The sequence below is a fragment of the Schistocerca serialis genome, chromosome 1 (assembly GCF_023864345.2).
Source record: "Schistocerca serialis cubense isolate TAMUIC-IGC-003099 chromosome 1, iqSchSeri2.2, whole genome shotgun sequence".
Classification (NCBI taxonomy): Eukaryota; Metazoa; Arthropoda; class Insecta; order Orthoptera; family Acrididae; genus Schistocerca; species Schistocerca serialis.
Window position 1 is genome coordinate 342,303,983 of NC_064638.1, and position 20,783 is coordinate 342,324,765.

General features: G+C 40.7%; 1 protein-coding gene across 1 annotated transcript in view; it reads right to left on the reverse strand.

Annotated features, from left to right (window-relative positions):
- The window catches only part of LOC126471664 (acetylcholinesterase-like), a 61,685-nt gene that overhangs the window by 10,500 nt on the left and 30,402 nt on the right, over positions 1–20,783 (reverse strand). The window contains exon 4 of the mRNA XM_050099883.1: positions 10,588–10,717. Within this exon, the coding sequence (XP_049955840.1) occupies positions 10,588–10,717 (130 nt within the window). The remainder of the gene's footprint in view (positions 1–10,587; positions 10,718–20,783) is intronic.

Below are 20,783 nucleotides of genomic sequence, written 5' to 3' on the forward strand. Positions count from 1 at the left end.
AACTATATGAGGATACTGAATGGATAATTCAGTACATAAAGGGAGACAAAAGTCTAATAGTCATGGGGGACTGGAATGCATTTGTAGGGGAATGAGTGGAAGAAAGGGTTGTGGGAGAATATCAGCTTGGTACTAGGAATGAGAGAGGTGAAAGACTAACTGAGCTCTGCAATAAATTTCAGCTAGTAATAACAACAGACTCAGAAGAGGATGGAGTACACTTGGGAAAGGTCTGGAGGTACAGGAATATTCAGTTAGATTACACCGTGGTCAGGCAGAGATTCCAAAACCAGACACTGGATTGAAGGCGTACCTATGAGCAGATATAGACTCAGATCACAATTCAGCAGTTATTAAGGGTAGGCTGAAGTTTAAGAGACTAATCAGGAAGAATCAATATGAAAAGAAGTGGAAAACAGAAGTACTAGGGAATAAAGAAATACACTTGAATTTCTCTAACTAAGGCTATAGATACTGCTGTAAGGAACAGCTCAGTAGGAAGTTGAAGAGAAAAGCACATATCTAAGAAGGGCAGACACAGAAGCTGGAAAGAGAAACACAGATACAAAGAAGGTAGCTGCCAAGAAACCATGGATAAAAGAAGAAATACTTCAGTTGATCAATCAAAAATAGAAGTACCAAAATGTTCAGGGAAATTCAGAATGCATGAATACAAGTCACTTAGGAATTAAATAAACAGAAAGTGCAGGGAAGCTAAAGATAAACTGGCTGCATGAAAAATGAAAAATAAATGATTGTCATAAGTACTGCCTCAGCATACAGCACAGTCAAAACAACTTTCAGTTAAGTTAAAAACAAGGATGGTAACAACAAGAGTGCAATTTAGATGTGTAGAATGTATGAGTCTGGTGATACACAATCTGCTTTTGGAAAAAATTCATCCACACAGTTCTGAAAATTGCAAGAGCTGAGAAATGCAAGAACTACTGCACAATCAGCTTAATAGCTAATGCATCTAACTCAGTGTCAGTTAGACTGTCAGTGAGAGCGCACCGCTAGTTCCTGCTACTAATAAGGCGAGTACACCATTCGATTGTTACATATTTTTACGAACTTCAAACAGGAGCAACTGCTGTAATGGATAGGAATTATTGTTGTTGTGTACAGATGCGAAAAGAGCTGACGACCCTTCGCTCACAGCTTCAGGCTGCGTTGGATTCCATCACACAGCTTGAGGCTGCTGCCAAGGGGCGTCACTGTGGGGGATCTGATGCGGGGATGCGAGGGACATCGAGCACGTCCTGCATGTCCTCCGATCGGTCCACTGCTGTGACCTCCATGGGTACTGCCTGCACTGAGGTTGACACCTCACCCGTGGTCTTGTGGGAGATCAATCTGAAGTCTGGAAGGCAGCGAAAAATTTTCTGTGGTGCCGATTGTAGGGCCTCCCCAGTTCATTTGATGAACAGGTTTCGGGTGTTACCTGTGGTTGTCAATGTGTCTGAGCCAGATGCAGTTGTCCACCCTGTACCACAGGAAGCTTCTCGGCCTGCAAGGTCTAAGCATTCACAGAGGGTGGGTTTGCTAGCAGTTGGGAGCTCCAATGTTAGGCACATAAATTAATCAGTGATGGTACTGATCACCCATGCTACACAAAACGGGTCAGATCATTGTTGCAGAAGCAACGAAAAAAGCATGCCAAATTTAAAAGAACGCCAAATCCCCAAGATTGGCAAAGTTTTACAGAAGTTCAAAATATAGCACGTACTTCTTTTTAATAATTTCCACAATGAAATTCTGTCTCAAAATCTGGCAGAAAACCCAAAGAGATTCTGGTCGTACATAAAACACACCAGTGGCAAGACGCAATCAATACCTTCACTGCCCGATAACAATGGTGAAGTCACTGATGACAGTGCCACTAAAGCAGAGTTATTAAACATGGTTTTTCGAAACTCCTTCACCAAAGATGATGAAGTAAATATTCCTGAATTCCAATCAAGAACAACTGCCAAGATGAGAAACATAGAAGTAGATATCCTCAGTGTAACAAAGCAGCTTAAATCACTTAATAAAGGCAAGGCCTCAGGTCCAGATTGTATACCAGTCAGGTCCCTCTCAGAGTATGCTGATAAAATAGCTCCATATTTAGGCAATTATACACAACCACTCGCTCATGGAAAGATCCATACGTAAAGACTGGACCACTAACGTCAATTTGCAGTAGGGTTTTAGAACATATACTGTATTCAGACATTATGAAGTACCTCGAAGAAAATGATTTATTGACATATAGTCAGCATGGATTCAGAAAATATTGTTCTCGTGAAACACAACTAGCTTTTTATACTCATGAAATACTAAGTGCTATTGACAGGGGATGTCAAATTGATTCCATATTATTAGATTTCCAGAAGGGTTTCGACACCATTCCTCACAAGCGTCTTCTAACCAAACTGCGTGCCTACGGAGTATCGCCTCAGTTGAGCAAGTGAATTCGTGATTTCCTGTCAGAAAGGTCACAGTTTGTAGTAATAGATGGAAAGTCATCAAGTAAAACAGAAGTAATAACTGGCATTCCCAAGGAAGTGTTATAGGCCCTCTAATGTTCCTGATCTATAGTAACAACATAGGAGACAATCTGAGTAGCCGTCTTAGATTGTTTGGAGATGATGCTGTCATTTACCATCTTGTAAAGTCATCAGATGATCAAAACAAATTGCAAAATGATTTAGATAAGATATCTGTACGGTGTGAAAAGTGGCAATTGACCCTGAATAAAGAAAAGTGTTAAGTTATTCACATGAGTACTAAAAGAAATCAGCTAAATTTCAATTACATGATAAGTTACACAAATCTGAAGTCTGTAAATTCAACTAAATACTTAGGGATTACAATTACAAATAACCTAAATTGGGAAGATCACATAGATAATATTGTGGGAAGAGCAAACCAAAGATTGTGATTCACTGGCAGAACACTTAGAAGGTGTAACAGGTCTACCAAAGAGACTGCTTACACTATGCTTGTCTGCCCTGTTCTGGAGTATTGCTGTGCAGTGTGGGACCCACATCAGGTGGGACTGACAGATGACATTGAAAAAATACAGAGAAGGGCAGCTTGTTTTGTGTTATTGCGAAATAGTCAGAGTATTAGTTGAGAGAAAATTGAAGAAAGACAAAAGTAATGAGAAGTAGCGGAAATGAGATGAATGAGAAACTTAATACCAGAAATGTGGCCCAGGAGTAGAAGATTTCTCCTAATTAGGCAGGAAAATAACACACAATGAATCTGAAAGGAAGGCATAAAAAATACACTAGTACTGGCAAATAGGGCATTCCTGACCAAGAGAAATCTAATAGTGCCCAACATATGCCTTGATTTGAGAAAGAAATTTCTGAGAATGTATGTTTGGATCACAGCATTGTATGTTAGTGAAACACTGACCATGGGAAAAGCAGAACAGAAGAGAATCAAAGCATTTCAGATGAGTACTACAGACAGATGATGAAAATTAGGTATGATGATAAGGTAAGGAATGAGAAGGCTCTAAACATAATTGGAGAGAAAAAGAATATGTGGAAAACACCGAAGGGACAGGATGATAGAACATCTGTTAAGACATCAGGGAATAACATCCATGGTACTAGAGGGAGCTGCAGAGAATAAAAACTGTAGAGGAAGGCAGAGACTAGGAATGCACCCAACAAATAATTGAGGACCTAAGTTGGAAGTGCTACTCTGAGATGAAGAGGTTGGCACAGGAGAGCAATTCATGGTGGGTCACATAGGCTGGTTCGGTTTCCTCTAAAAGTTTGATATCTGAATATGTTAGGTGTTTCCATATAACTTCTATGTTATCTGATGCAAAGGGCCCAGCCTTTATGTTGAATAGTCTCAGGACAGTTTTTATGGATGGTAGACTCAGTTTCTTTATCTCAGAGGTTGTCTGCATCACTCTTGATACTCTGTATTCAGTGAACTTGGAAAATGTATTGCCTATCACTTGCTGTGTAATTCATAGGTATTTGTAGCTTTTGGGTCTTTTCAGTTCTTGTTTCCCAAGTACTAATCAAGCCTGACATTGCTTAACTTCGGTGACCTGATGTGAACCGGTGTTACCACTGTGATGAGGTCATTGGCACTTGATCTGTTGAATCTCTTCATAATGTTGGGGGTCAAAATTATTTCCATTCACTTCTATGGACCAATCCAGAGTTTCACAGTTTATAGCATTGCTTCTTTTGTTAACTTGTACAAGATATTGTTTGAGCAATCTGCTTTATGGAATTTGTTTCTTTCAGTTGTCTGCCAGACTTCATCTTCTGCTATCTGTTCCTTTTCACTTAAGGAGATGGTTCTCTTGATTTGATAATGTGAGGTCTTCTTCTGGAGCAGGTTTATCAAGCAGTTTTTTCATACTGTCATAGAGATAGTTGGAGTCATCTCTGTTCTCCATGTGTCCAGACATTTATAGGGCTTTGTTTCTGCTTCCTGTAGTAATTCTTCTTTTTTGATCTGAATTATTATTATTTCTTTTTTTATCCAAGAGTGTGCTATATTGTGTTATTGTTCCACATTGCTGCATCTTGGATTTTTGAGTTTTTCTTGTCCTGCTCATTCAGTTTTCCCAGGACCAGTATCTTCTTATGTAGCATTCACTGTCAAACCAGTGTTTGCTTTTCTCTTTGTTGGTTGAGGGAATGATGACTACATCAGGAACTCAGTTAAGTTCCGCAGTGACTCATCAGTGTTGCCTCTTTCTAGTATACCAACAAAAATAATCAATTTTCAGTTTTTGAAAACATAATGAATTTGGAGAGATAAAAAAATCTATTCACCAAGAGCGGGCAGGAGAACATGCACACATATAATGGTTAAGCCAGTGGCTCCTTCTTATGGCAGAAGGCTGAAGGGGAAGGAAGAGGGATGAAGAGAAAGGACTGGTGAGGTTTAGGAAATTGGCAGAGTTCGGAAACATCCCCTATAACCCCAGGCCTTTTCTTTTCATTCCATTCAGTAAGTCTCACCTGACCCAGGATTCTGGGCAACTTTTCCAAACATTGCCAGTCATTTTTCTTCATCCCCCTTCCTTTCCCCCTCAAGTCTTCTGCCAGAAGAAGGAACCAATTGCTCTGAAAGCTCGGAAATTTTGTTAACCCTTATATGCGTGTGTTCTCCTGCTGCTGATTGGTGAATAGATTGTTTGTCTATCCAGTTACATTATACTGCCTATTTCTAAGTATTTCTTTAACCTTTTTTTCTGGGTGGTCCCCAGAAGCCATAATAAATTTGAGGAAAGGCATTATTCCAGCAAGCTATGTTTAAGTGTTTTCTTTGCACTTCTAGTTTTGGGCACTGCTCATTGTCAAGTGCATCTAAAATATAGTAACACACCACTAAATCAAGAGAAGAGAACTAAAATAGGAAAATAAAACAACTACATTGGTTGTATAGTTATACAAATATAGTAGTTGCCTAAAGTAACAAATGTGAATGCATCATTGTTGTTTCTTTGAAAAAAATGTATGCCATGCATATGGTCATAATCTAAAGTATAAATTGCACAACATGACAGTGCTTCTGAATATGATAACAGTATTATGTTATTAAAATGTCACATCTGGCCAGAAGCACCAAGGAAACAAACCTTGTAATGTTTACCACTGTGGAAATGCGATGGGTTACTATCCCGAAATCAAACACTTCCACTATATATTTCGATTCAGATGTATATTTAAGTACAAGCATCTACACGTGTATATGCAACAAGTCATATAAACAGATTTAATCATCTCAAACTTTTCACCGAAAGAATTTGTGAGCGGAGAGAGAGTCCCTATTTGAGGGTTGATATCTTATATCGATGCCACGATGCCACACAGTCACCCCCCCCCCCCCCCCCCACACAGTATGGAGTACTTGTAATTAGTCCTGGGGGGGAGGGGGGGATGTAGCATCTGTGTCATATTCAAGGACGTTCTGGGGTCCAGGAGCTGGATGAGATTCATACCATCATGTTGTCCAGCGATGAAGTTGATGGTGGAACAGGAAGTGGTTGGTCCATCACAAAGTTCTGCAGAAGGCGTGGTCAGGTGGGTTGATGGCCAGATCAAGAAAAAGCTGATGAGCCAAAATGTGGAGAAGAACCGATGTATGGAGATGCGATTCGAATCTCACCGAGTGAAGAGATGAAGGCGTGTAGAACGGCAGGGTCACAATGTTAACACTGTAGTACCTCAACTTGCAGATGCTCATCTCATAACGGAGGGTTTGCATCCATCAGAAGGATGATGATGGTGTGTGTGTGTGTGTGTGTGTGTGTGTGTGCACATGCGCACACATGTTTGTCTACTGTTGACAATGGCCTTAATGGCTGAAAGCTGTAATTGTGAGAGTCTTTTTATTGTGGCTATCTGTGACTTAGCATCTCTGTTGTATGGTGTGTAGCAATTTGCCTTCTCATAATATTGTAATTTATAGTAAACATTACAAGGTGCTTCTGGTCAAATGTGACATTTTAATAGCATAGTAATGCTTTGAAGGGAGACGAAAATTTAATAGTCAAGGGTGACTGGAATTCGAGTGTAGGAAAAGGGTGAGAAGGAAACATAGTAGGTGAATATGGATTGGGGGACAGAAATGAAAGAGGAAGCCGCCTGGTCGAATTTTGCACAGAGCACAACATAATCATAACTAACACTTGGTTTAAGAATCATGAAAGAAGGTTGTATACATGGAAGAACCCTGGAGATACTAAAAGGTATCAGATAGATTATATAATGGTAAGACAGAGATTTAGGAACGAGGTTTTAAATTGTAAGACATTTCCAGGGGCAGATGTGGACTCTGACCACAATCTATTGGTTATGACCTGTAGATTAAAACTGAAGAAACTGCAAAAAGGTGGGAATTTAAGGAGATGGGACCTGGATAAACTAAAAAAACCAGAGGTTGTACAGAGATTCAGGGAGAGCATAAGGGAGCAATTGACAGGAATGGGGGAAATAAATACAGTAGAAGAAGAATGGGTAGCTTTGAGGGATGAAGTAGTGAAGGCAGCAGAGGATCAAGTAGGTAAAAAGACGAGGGCTAATAGAAATCCTTGGGTAACAGAAGAAATAGTGAATTTAATTGATGAAAGGAGAAAATATAAAAATGCAGTAAGTGAAACAGGCAAAAAGGAATACAAACGTCTCAAAAATGAGATCGACAGGAAGTGCAAAATGGCTAAGCAGGGATGGCTAGAGGACAAATGTAAGGATGTAGAGGCCTATCTCACTAGGGGTAAGATAGATACCGCCTACAGGAAAATTAAAGAGACCTTTGGAGATAAGAGAACGACTTGTATGAATATCAAGAGCTCAGATGGAAACCCAGTTCTAAGCAAAGAAGGGAAAGCAGAAAGGTGGAAGGAGTATATAGAGGGTCTATACAAGGGCGATGTACTTGAGGACAATATTATGGAAATGGAAGAGGATGTAGATGAAGATGAAATGGGAGATATGATACTGCGTGAAGTGTTTGACAGAGCACTGAAAGACCTGAGTCGAAACAAGGCCCCCGGAGTAGACAATATTCCATTGGAACTACTGACGGCCGTGGGAGAGCCAGTCCTGACAAAACTCTACCATCTGGTGAGCAAGATGTATGAAACAGGCGAAATACCCTCAGACTTCAAGAAGAATATAATAATTCCAATCCCAAGGAAAGCAGGTGTTGACAGATGTGAAAATTACCGAACTATCAGCTTAATAAGTCACAGCTGCAAAATACTAACACGAATTCTTTACAGACGAATGGAAAAACTAGTAGAAGCCAACCTCGGGGAAGATCAGTTTGGATTCCGTAGAAACACTGGAACACATGAGGCAATATTGACCTTACGACTTATCTTAGAAGAAAGATTAAGGAAAGGCAAACCTACGTTTCTAGCATTTGTAGACTTAGAGAAAGCTTTTGACAATGTTGACTGGAATACTCTCTTTCAAATTCTAAAGGTGGCAGGGGTAAAATACAGGGAGCGAAAGGCTATTTACAATTTGTACAGAAACCAGATGGCAGTTATAAGAGTCGAGGGGCATGAAAGGGAAGCAGTGGTTGGGAAGGGAGTAAGACAGGGTTGTAGCCTCTCCCCGATGTTGTTCAATCTGTATATTGAGCAAGCAGTAAAGGAAACAAAAGAAAAATTCGGAGTAGGTATTAAAATTCATGGAGAAGAAATAAAAACTTTGAGGTTCGCCGATGACATTGTAATTCTGTCAGAGACAGCAAAGGACTTGGAAGAGCAGTTGAATGGAATGGACAGTGTCTTGAAAGGAGGATATAAGATGAACATCAACAAAAGCAAGACAAGGATAATGGAATGTAGTCTAATTAAGTCGGGTGATGCTGAGGGAATTAGATTTGGAAATGAGGCACTTAAAGTAGTAAAGGAGTTTTGCTATTTGGGGAGCAAAATAACTGATGATGGTCGAAGTAGAGAGGATATAAAATGTAGGCTGGCAATGGCAAGGAAAGCGTTTCTGAAGAAGAGAAATTTGTTAACATCCAGTATAGATTTAAGTGTCAGGAAGTCATTTCTGAAAGTATTCGTATGGAGTGTAGCCATGTATGGAAGTGAAACATGGACGATAAATAGTTTGGACAAGAAGAGAATAGAAGCTTTCGAAATGTGGTGCTACAGAAGAATGCTGAAGATTAGATGGGTAGATCACATAACTAATGAGGAAGTATTGAATAGGATTGGGGAGAAGAGAAGTTTGTGGCACAACTTGACCAGAAGAAGGGATCAGTTGGTAGGACATGTTCTGAGGCATCAAGGGATCACCAATTTAGTATTGGAGGGCAGCGTGGAGGGTAAAAATCGTAGAGGGAGACCAAGAGATGAATACACTAAGCAGATTCAGAAGGATGTAGGTTGCAGTAGGTACTGGGAGATGAAGAAGCTTGCACAGGATAGAGTAGCATGGAGAGCTGCATCAAACCAGTCTCAGGACTGAAGACCACAACAACAACAACAGTAATGCTGTTGTTATTGAAATCACTTTCACGCCATGCACCTTATATTTCAGATGCTGACTGTTTAGACTTGCTAGCTAGAGAGTTTCAGAGTGCTAAAGAAAGCAGATCTAAACTACAAAGATCTGCTGGTGATACAGGGCTTCTGTAGAAGTGAAGTGGCTGTGATTAGAGATTTTCTTCAGGAACAGGAAGCAAAAAATTGAAAAGGTATGAGACATGGGATGTACTTTTTTTTTCTCTTATATTCAGTACTTACATGCAGATGATATGGATGAATTTGTGAAACTGTTGAGGTTAGGATCAAAATTAATGGGCAGAAAATAGACATGCTGCATTATGCAGATGGTATTTCTGTGGCCATGGAGATGAAAGAACCTCTAGGGAAGGTCTTCAGCACAATGGAAAGGATTTTCTGTAGCCAGTATCATATGAAAATTAAGGAACCCAGTGTGGATACAAGTACTTACATGAAAAAATAAAAGAAAGAAGATATGCAGAGATTGACATCAGAAGCTGCTTTACACAACTAAAAAATGCATTATATGATGAGAACAAAGAAAAAGATAAATTTATTAATGAAAGATTGCTACTTAACATAAAGAAGGCACATTAAGTTGCAGACAGACACAATTAAAAGACACTTACACACACTAGCATAAAACTTTTGGCCAATAATTTTAAGTTAGAGGGCAAAAAATAACTCCCAGATAAGAAAGGAGTCAACAGCCACACAAAATAGGTGGCACCACCTGTTAACAATATGTAGGTCACAAGCGAAAGGCTAAAGTAATGGTATGCACTGCTGAAGAAGAATATGAACCTTTAAGAATATGAACTGGAAGAGAGGAGCTAGAAATGTTACAAGACTTTACCTATTTGGGAAGCAGGATTATAGGGAATGGTAGAAGCCAGAAAGGAAGTGTGAGCAGAATATGAAAGGACAAAATTGCTTATAATTTAAGAAAGAACTTATTCACCAGTGAGAACATCATTCTGAAATAAGGAATGGATTATGAAAGCATTTTTTTGGAATGTGGCCCTATATGAGTCTGAAACTTGGACAGTAGGAAAACAAGAGCAAAGATGACTAGTATCCTTGGAGATTTGGTGGTACAGAAGAATGATGATGATCAGCTGGAGACACAGAGTTACAAATGAAGAGGTGTTGAGAAGAGTACAGAGAACCAGACCTCTGTGGAGACACATTCTAAGAAGAGAGAAACTCATAGGACATGTTTTAAGACACAATAGCATTTTTGGGACAATAATAGGAGGAACCATGAAAGAAAGAAATCACTGGGGATGACCAAGGATGCCATATATGCAGTAGATTATGAATGATGTGAAATGCCATACATATATAGAAATGAAGAGGGATGTAGACATATGAGGCAGTTGACATATTGCTGCAAATTAGCCTCAGGATTGAATACCAAAGAGAGAGAGTGTATGTCACTTCTGGTACAGGTGCATGTGAACACATGCTGTTAACAAATACTTTTACCACATGGAATTGTCTTTTCAACACAGAGTTTATATTAGATCACAACTGATGATATGGATTTGGGAATGTGAAGCTGCATCGTCTTTGTATTAACTTACCCGTATCTAGCAAAATTTGTCCACATCTGTATCAACCTGCTCCTCGTAATAGCTCCTTCAGACCCTGGTTGCAAATTCTCGCCTCCTCCCCAATGGAACATGTAGTTGGCTTCATTACCGTGGCCAGCACCTGTAAGTCGTACAAGAAAACAAATAGTATAAAATTGTATGCAGTTCCATTTCTTAAGTAGATTTTGTTCAGCAAGTAATTTAAGATATTGTAATTTAATAGTGGATGTATTTGTAGTTTATGATCCAACAGTGTCAGAATGTGAGAGATACAAATAATTCATAAATAATAATATTTATAGGAAATATAACATTGTCTTTGTTCAAATGTTTCTCGAATGTATGATACAGCATATACTTACACAGTTTAAATATTATTCCAAAATAAACACTTCAAAACACACAGAAAATTTCAAGTTTCCATAAGTTACAATGAAATTCAATTTGAGTTGTGTACATCTGTAGGTCTGTGTTCTAAATGGCAACTAATTTGGAATAAAAGTGCTGTGAATTATTGCTCTTCTGTAAACATTAACACTGTAACATTTCATTACATACCAGCACATTATCAAGAGAACCTACATGTAGATGTGTCAGAGCATTATCAGAAATATTATTTTATCAGTTCATTTCTTCAGTATACATGATAAAATCAGACTCTCACTCAGGACAGCACAACATGTGTAATGTATACTGCTGACGCATCCCTCAAACAATTGCAATGTAATGATGCATGCCACACAAAAATAACTGGAATCTATCCATTACCACTACAGTCACCACTACTGGCACCATCCCCCTGGTGGTTCTGTTAATATATGGTGGACAACATATGAAACTATGGAATACATCAGAATGCAAAATACTATGTTTATCAGGGCCAACATGACTTTATTACAAATATATGTATACTTGAAACAAACACACTTCATGCACACATGACTGCCAGCTCTGGCAGCTCAGCCCAGAATGTTGGCTCAAGATGCCGGAGTTTGTGGTCACGTGCGTGTGAGGTGTGCTTGCTTGTGTGAATTAATAGTGTGTGTTTCTCTTGTAGTATTGTAGCCATAGGGTACTACATTTTTGCATTACTTCAAGTACATTGTTTTTCATTTCTGAACATTTAAAGTAATTTTGTCTTTTTTTTAATCCTATTTTCAGCAACCACAGTTACACAAGTAAGGTAGCCAGTGCACCATCTTTTGTGACTGTATAAAAGTGTTGTTTATACCATACATGTTTCATATAATTTCAAGCATCTTCAGTGGTCACTGTAACAGTGTGGTTTTCTGTACAAATCTTTTCTCCAAGATCATAAACAGTTCTCATGTTTTAAATTACTCTATTAAACAACACGAAATTTCAATTATTTATTTAAAACACACGAACTGTTTACAATACTGGCAAACAGATTTGTAAGGAAAAACACAACATAACAGCAAACACTGAAAATGTTTTTAAACAAAGAAAAACACATATGATCTAAGTAAGACTTTTATTACAGTTATAAAAGATGGTGAATAACACACATTACTCATATTTACAGCAAGCTGCCAATTTTTGCATCACTCTGAAATCCTGTCAATGGTAGTTCTGTGAAACACTTCTACCACACTGCATTTAAATGGATGTGCCCTGCAAGTTCTTCCAACTACTAGGCACAGATTTTTGTTCAAGTTCTCTCTATATTTTATGTAGGATATGATAGAGATTCCATCCTCCCTCAGGCCTTGCACAATTTTAGTGATTTCTGCTGTATTTCAGTGCCATTACATCTTCATAGTGGTGCCAGAATTATTTCCCTTTGTTAAAGGGTGTTTGAAAATAAGTTACCATTTCTCATTTTTATTTGTTATCCTCTGTTTATGTTCCTGTGCCATTCGTGACTGTCTAGTCACTAACTTGGGTGCCAGTGAGTGCTAAAACAAGTGATTAGAATGTCTCTTAATTTTGAGAGAGATCTTTCAATGAGATTCTGCTAAGGTAATCATTTACTATTCACAGAAATTCAAAAGAAACCTGCAATAGAATTATTATTACCAGTTGCTTCTAGAATTTGTATGATTATCCACATTCAAGAATAGAAGATGCATGTTAGTTGTTGCCGCGCGGGATTAACCGAGCGGTCTAAGGCGCTGCAGTCATGGACTGTGCGGCTGGTCCCGGTGGAGGTTCCAGTCCTCCTTCGGGCATGGGTGTGTGTGTTTGTCCTTAGGATAATTTAGGTTAAGTAGTGTGTAAGCTTAGGGACTGATGACCTTAGCAGTTAAGTCACATAAGATTCCACACACATTTGAAAATTTTTTTGTTAGATGTTGGCAAGTAGCTGTGGTCATTGTAAAAATGCCTCTACTATTACAGATGTAGGCAGCTGCTACTCATTGTTGAATATTAATACTAAATATAAGTACTGAAGTAACAGCTATGGTACTAATTTTTATATGTTGAATTTAGGCAGTATACATGCAACTAATATCTGGGCACTGATGACTGCGCAGTTGAATGCCCCACAAACTAAACATCACAACTAATATCTTTCTGTACAGTGATAGTATAATAAAGTTTACATAATTATTTTTCAGATTTATTGGTGTTTTTCTCTATGCTGAGATGAAGATGAAGAAAACTCTTGAAGAGAACTGCTCCATCATGGATAATCCCACCCATGGTCTTTTATTGCATTATACTTAGGGATGACAACCAACAAGCTGTCTATCTGCATGAAAGGCCACCAACAAACTGTTGCTGATCACACAATGACTGCTTCACAGCCTGTGCCATATGGATCCTTCTTATCAACACCAGCTTTTCTGAATTGCGCATGTGGGAACTTTCCCTGCAATACATCCTACGTTCCCATAACCCTCCTGGCTTCAAACTTTGTCAGTCACTATCCTCATCCATCCAGCCCCCTCCCTGTTCTTACTCAAGCACTACACAGCCATCATTTCACTGCCACACCCAGTCTTTTAATTTCTTTTTATTTCTCTCCTTTCCGCTACTGACCCCCTCTCCCCTCCATACCTTCTCTCCTGCCCTCTGTCTAAACTGGAACACTTCACTGTCCACCACTCCCACCATACTATCCCTCCCCCTCCTCACCCCGGCCTCCTCCTTACCCCCACCCAGTTGCCACTCCCATCATGGACTGCTCTCAGTGTGGTTTCAGTTCACTGAGACTACAGACATGTGTGCAAGTTGTGTTTGCATGTGTGTGTGTGTGTGTGTGTGTGTGTGTGTGTGTGTGTGTGTGTGTGTGTGTGTGTGTGTGTGTGCGTGTGTGTGTGTCTACTGCTAACAAAGTCCATTAGGGCTGAAAGCTATAATTACGTGATTTTTGTTGTTGTTGTGCTTATTGCAACTCAGCATCTCCACTTTCCCTCTCTTGTATTGTTACATTCCATCCTGGATTTTCCATTGTTTAATTTTGATAATATTTAGACAATTGTGTAGAACATGATATCCTCGTGCAAAGTAAAATTAGTCAATACAGCATATTCATGATTTTTATCATATCTGCATAGCAATAAACAGATTGCATCAGTTCTGGATCCATCACGTAACAAAAGATAATGTGAACTCAAAGCAGTTTCATAATGTTTGTCACAGACTTCTACACTGGGTCCTGAACAGATGGTAATAATTAAACTTGGATGAGACTGAGTACACAAACATTAATACTTTTGATAGAATACCAGAAATGGTAACAATGGAAATGTTGACAGGAATGTTAAAAGCTAATGCACTGAAGCCATCATTGTTTATGACATATATATCAACAACCTAGGCACTGGTATCAAGTCCAGTAAAAGATTGTTTGCAGTTGATCCTAGGATTATCTCAGAATAAGACTATTAGGTGATTATGGAGTCCATCAGGAAGAATTTGCTACACTGATCAAAGATGGGTTGCAAATTTTAACAAGAGCCAGTTAGTTACCTTCTGCTCCACAAGATCAAAAGCAAAATTTATGTTGAGGTTACTTATTAAGTAAAATTATTTTAAATCTCTCCATGTTTGACAACAAACTCCACTACTGCCATTATTAAAAGGAGGAGTCTCCATGCCAAACAAAGACCAACTCAAAGCGATGAGGCTTTTGAAGGGCTGCTCAGGGGAAGAGAATCAAGAAGCATGAATCTCCTTGATTAGGCTCATCAAGAGCATTGCAATTACACATGCAGCTCATACCAACTTGTCTGACCTCAGATCTTCAGAGTATCCATAAACAGCAATCAGATTTATCCATTTAAATCACAAGTTTGATAGTAGTGGCCTGAAATAGTTTTCATCAGAAATTTGGAAGAAAATTAGTGGATTAGTTGCTATGTGATGACAGATTACATGGTTTCCTGGTTATCACTGTTAGCATTCAACCACGATTCTTATGCATATATTTTAACAACGTGTTTCAAGAGACAATGCTCTCATCATCAGGTTGTAAAGTCTATGTCATGAAATTAAACGGACTAAAAAGACAAAATATCATCACAATAGAGTAAAACAGAATTAAAAGTATATTGGACTGTGGGTCCTCGTCTTATATTGAAGTTGTTGACACAAGTCGATGGCCGTCCCATAGCTACAAAGTATGCTGTCGCACTATACCGGCTCGGGAGCTGTTGTGGACTGACGTGCCTAGGTGTTGTGGCGTGGTTGCAGCCGTGTGCTTGATGGTAACGCTATGCTATTGGGCACCTTATTTCCTTAATGCATTGGTCTGCCATCGTTAGCCTCTCGCAACTCCGTCAGTGACATGCTACAAGTTTAAAGTCGCATACCAACGCTAAAATAATTCTAAAAGCCCGCTAAAAAATCTCATTTCTTTAAAATTATCTTGTGCATTTAGAGTATTGCTTTGTTTCTTTTCATGGATAGCTATCTCGAATTCCTCTAGTAAATCAAGTTTCCTCCCTTTGTTTTCTACATGCAATATTTCTACGTTATCTTCTATGCTATTAAGGGGGTGGCCTGTTTCATATATATGGTTCGTAACAGCTGATTTGTCATAATTTCCTAACCTGAATGCATTGTTATGTTCTTTATACCGGATCTTGAATGATCTTCCTGTCTGCCCTATATGTTTTGCATCACAAGTTCTGCACTGAATTTTATAAACTTCCAATCTTTCAAACTTATTCCTCTTCTCGCCAATATCGTGCTTAAGGCTATACCTCACTAGGTTTTTAGTCTGAAAAGCTATTTTAACATCGTATAGCTTAAAAATATTTGCTATCTTTTCTGAGACTGTTCCGTAGTATGGCATCGTGATAATTTTCACTTTCTCTCCATCAGGTTTTTTTTCTTTTTGCGCTTATTACTTTTCCATAACAGTTTTTGAACCATATCTATTCTGTAATCATTATTCATCGCTATTCTCTTAACGGTATCAATTTCAGTCTCCCTATATTTTTCCCTCATAGGTATATTGACTGCCCTATGCACGAGACTACGGAAAGCAGCTTCTTTATACGCCTGCGGATGGCATGAATCATTCGGGATCACGACATCAGTCGTAGTTTGTTTTCTATAAATGGAGAACGTATGTTTGTTGCTCTGCTTTTTTATATTCAGGTCCAGGAACTGTATACAATTATCAGTTTCATACTCCACGGTAAATTCTATTTTACTATTTCCTCAATGTCCTCACGGGAGCCATCGACAAGTAACAGAGTGTCGTCAACATAACGTTTGTAATAAACAATTTTATCCATAATGTTATTGTCCAAATTTAGAACTTTATCTTCAAGGTCGTTGATAAAAATGTCCGCCATAGTTCCTGAAATACTGGACCCCATGGCTAACCCATCGTCCTGAATATAAAATTTGTTATTAAACATAAAATAATTAAAACTTGTAATGAGCTATAGGAGTTCAATAAATTCAATTGTCTCTTGCGTTGAAATTTCTCTTAATGATTTCTATAGTTTCATTAACCGGAACACTGGAGTATAAGTTCTTAACATCCAATGAAACCAAACGGTAAGTGTCAGTGACTGGCGTATCTTTAATTTCACCTATCATGGTCATACTACCACGCACCAAATAGTTATTTTTATGCACGTAAGTCTTTTTCAGAATTTGGTTCAACAATTTCGTTATTTTATATGCTGAACTATTTCGACCGTTAACAATCGGATGAACCCGATGCAGATCTTTATAAATGATTACAATCATAAGATAGTTCAAGAACCTTCCAGAAATAATACATATTAAATAACAAATAATTGCTGGCAGTTGAGTTTGAACTGATAACCTGCCGAATGCCAGCCTGTCATACACCTGTGGGAGTGACAAGTCGATAGTCGACAAGACACTGAGAGATTCTCTTTACGAGCGGGGTTCTTTGGAGGACACGACGAGTGTTCGTTTTTTCCCGCGTTAACGTATGTATCAAATGTCTTTGTGCGGCACAATAAAGGTGGTCATTCACAATATAAATTCCACACAAGTGTTTTCCTTTATGTAGTGAAATTACCCCCACATAAGTGGTGATCCCGTAACTAAGCAGTGTGACAGTAGGCAAGTTTCTTGAGATATTTTCCGCGACGTCTCATATCGACATGTCGTCTGCACAGAACCTCTTCCACGACATCGACGGCATCATCCAAAACATAAAAAAGGAGCTCGACACGATGCAGCAAAACCCTCAGTTCACACCCAAACCACAACAGGGAACAAGAAAGAGCAGGGCGAAGCATGAGACGGTGCACCACATCCGTACAACTCCAGGCCAACCAGTCTCCTCACGTGTTCGCAGGCTTGCACCTGATCGCTTGCGGAGAACCAAGGCCATTTTCAACGAGATGCTACAGGAAGGAACTATACAGGCATCCAACAGTCCGTGGTCCTCTCCTCTGCATCTCGCCCGTAAAAAGAATGGGTCATGCGCCCGTGCGGTGATTATCGAGCTTTGAACGCCCAAACTGTTCCAGACAGATACCCTGTGCCACATATACAGGATTTCACCCATTCACTGGCCGGGGCATCCATATTCAGTGTTTTGGATTGCCGTAAGGCTTATAATCAGATCCCAATGGCAGAGCAGGACATACCAAAGACTGCAGTGACAACCCCATTCGGGCTGTTTGAATTTTTGGTGATGCCATTTGGGCTGAAAAATGCGGCCCAGACATGGCAACGGTTCCTAGACAGCGTACTAAGAGGACTACCATATTGTTTCGCCTATTTAGACGATATTTCTGACCATCAGAAACACGTAAGCGAGGTGCAAAGCAGGCTTATTGCTCATGGAATTACACTTAACAAGGACAAGTGCGTGTTTGGGGAACCCGTTGTAACCTTCCTGGGTTATAAAGTGTCAGCTCAGGGCATTTTCCCACTGCCAGAGAAGCTGGAGCTGTTGCGTACCCTACCACGGCCTCAAACCTACCACGATCTCCGACGGTTCCTAGGGATGATAAATTTCTATCGTCGCCACCTCCCCGGAACAGCATCAATCCAGACGCCACTGAACAATGCCTTGGCCAGACACAACAAAATTGGCAAGCGCCCACTCCCATGGACACCCGAGATGGACTCGGCTTTCAAGGCACTGCAAAACAGCCTTCACAACGCAGTGGGGCTTGCACACCCTGCACCAGGAGCTCAGCTAGCCATAGTAGTGGACGCAAGCCAAGTTGCAACCGGGGCATCACTGCACCAGAGAGTGAAGGGTCATTGGCAGCCACTAAGTTTCTTCTCACAAAAACTACAGATGAGTCAAACTCGTTGGAGTGCATATAACAGGGAACTCCTCGCAATGTATGAAAGCATCAGGCACTTCCGCCCCTTAGTTGAGGGCAGGCAATTCACCATATACACCGACCACAAACCTCTCGTGGCAGCTTTCTACAAAGTCAGCGATTCATGTTCCCCCCGCAGGCCCGCCATATAGAGTTTATATGCCAGTTTTCGACAGATGTGCGTCACATCCATGGTGCCGAAAACATTGTGGCAGACTATTTCTCATGTATTAATGGGATAAGTCCAATGTTAGATTATTCCGAATTGGCAAGGGCTCAGGCTTCAGATGCGCAGCTGCAAACCTTGTTGGCAGACCCGTCCACTGGCCTACATTTACAACTTGTGGACGTCCCCTGCAGCCCATGTAAGGTATGGTGCGACACCTCCATGGTTAGACCATGCCCATACATCACCCCCCAGTTCTGACGAAAGGTATTCGACAGCATTCACAACCTGGCACATCCGGGAACCAATGCCTCAGTGAAATTAGTGACGGACCGTTTTGTGTGGCCTTCAATCAAGAAAGATACACGGGAGTGGGCCCGCAGCTGCTATCAGTGTCAACGTAGCAAAGTGGGACGCCATGTTCACGCTCCAGTAGGACAATTCCCAAACCCAATGGCACGTTTTGGGCATGTACACATTGACTTGGTTGGACCCCTCCCCCCTTCATAAGGTTACAGGTACTTGTTTACGGCAGTGGATCGTTGCACGCGGTGGGCAGAGGCTACACCAATCAGGGACATTTCTGCAGAGACTACTGCACGCGCATTCTTGGAAACTTGGATGGCTCGTTTTGGGTGCCCATTTTTCGTTACCACCGACCAAGGACTCCAGTTCGAGTCAACGCTGTTCCAACAACTGTCAAAACTCTGCGGCTTCCAACGAAACCGTACTACTAGCTACCACCCGGCCAGCAACGGTTTGGTGGAAAGGTGGCACCGGACCTTAAAGGCTGCCCTGATGTGCCACGAGGACTCATGGACTCAAGCGTTGCCATTGGTTTTGTTGGGGTTACGGATCGCATTAAAAACAGACATCAATTGTTCCTCGGCAGAGCTGGTATACGGAGAACCACTCCGAGTTCCAGCAGAATTCCTTACACCAGTTCCTCTCCCAGATGACACACAACTACCCCACCTGCTGCAACAAATGAGGAAGCAGGCAGAGACACTATGTGCAGCCCCGACGTCTCAGCACGGCACGCATCCAGTGTTCATACACAAGTCCCTCGATACTTGTTCCCACATCATGCTCCGCACAGACCTGGTACGTCATTCATTACAGCCACCGTACACTGGACCATACCAAGTGCTAGGACGGGACACACACACAATGGATATCCTCCTCCAGGGAAAGTCGACCAAAGTTTCCATTGAGCGAGTAAAACCCGCTTGGACAATGCCAGCACCGACGACAGTCTCACAGACGACTTCAGACACAACTTGCAACGAACCCACACCTTCTGCAGAACCAGACAGCTGTGTCCCACATGAGCCCCACACCAGGGGGCCTAATGCAGCAACAGAATCAGCAAGCAGCACCCACACCCGCACTATCCGCACTCGGGCAGGCCGAGAGGTGAAGTTTAAGTACCCCACCATACCGGGTGCTCCACACTTCAGGGGGGGGCTGTGTGGGAGTGACAAGTCGATAGTTGACAAGACACTGAGAGATTCTCTTTACGAGCGGGGTTCTTTGGAGGACACGACGGGTGTTCGTTTTTTCCCTCGTTAACGTATGTATCAAGTGTGTTTGTGTGGTACAATAAAGGTGATCGTTCACAATATAAATTCCACACAAGTGTTTTCCTTTATGTAGTGAAATTACCCCTACACACCTACTATGCCACACTGCAAGAACTACAGCTTGTGGAACTGATCTCTCTCCTGGAGGAATGGGACCCCACTGTTTCATAAAATCTTACTGGAGTCATATACAGCTCTCTGAATCTAGACCTTATCAATGGCCTCAGCATGGCAACATTGGCAGATCCTCATCTCCTGGTGATGTCGTCACATCATCTCAACTATGATGTGCATTGAAGATAGCCTCCCCGACCTCCCATCATGATTGTTGAGTGGATTTTCAGTTTCCTTGAACATCTCATCATCAATTTGCGCCTCATGACTGCAGTAGGGCTTCATATGGAAAACATGGATGATGTCTCTGCACTTTTGTCTTCTCAATGATGGCTCATAAGCCTCAGCTTCACGTGCGATATTTGACAAGCAGTGAGAGATATGATATGGGCCAAACAAGCACTTTGGGAACTTTTCTGATTCTCCCAATTTCCACACAGACATAAAAATCCATCTGGGCAAAGCTTGACATTACAACACTTTTGTTCTTTCTCCTGAATGTCCAGGGTCTGTATGCAATGCAGCTACCTTACTTCTTGGCCCTGGCAGTGAGAATTTTCACATAGTAATCTTGAGTAT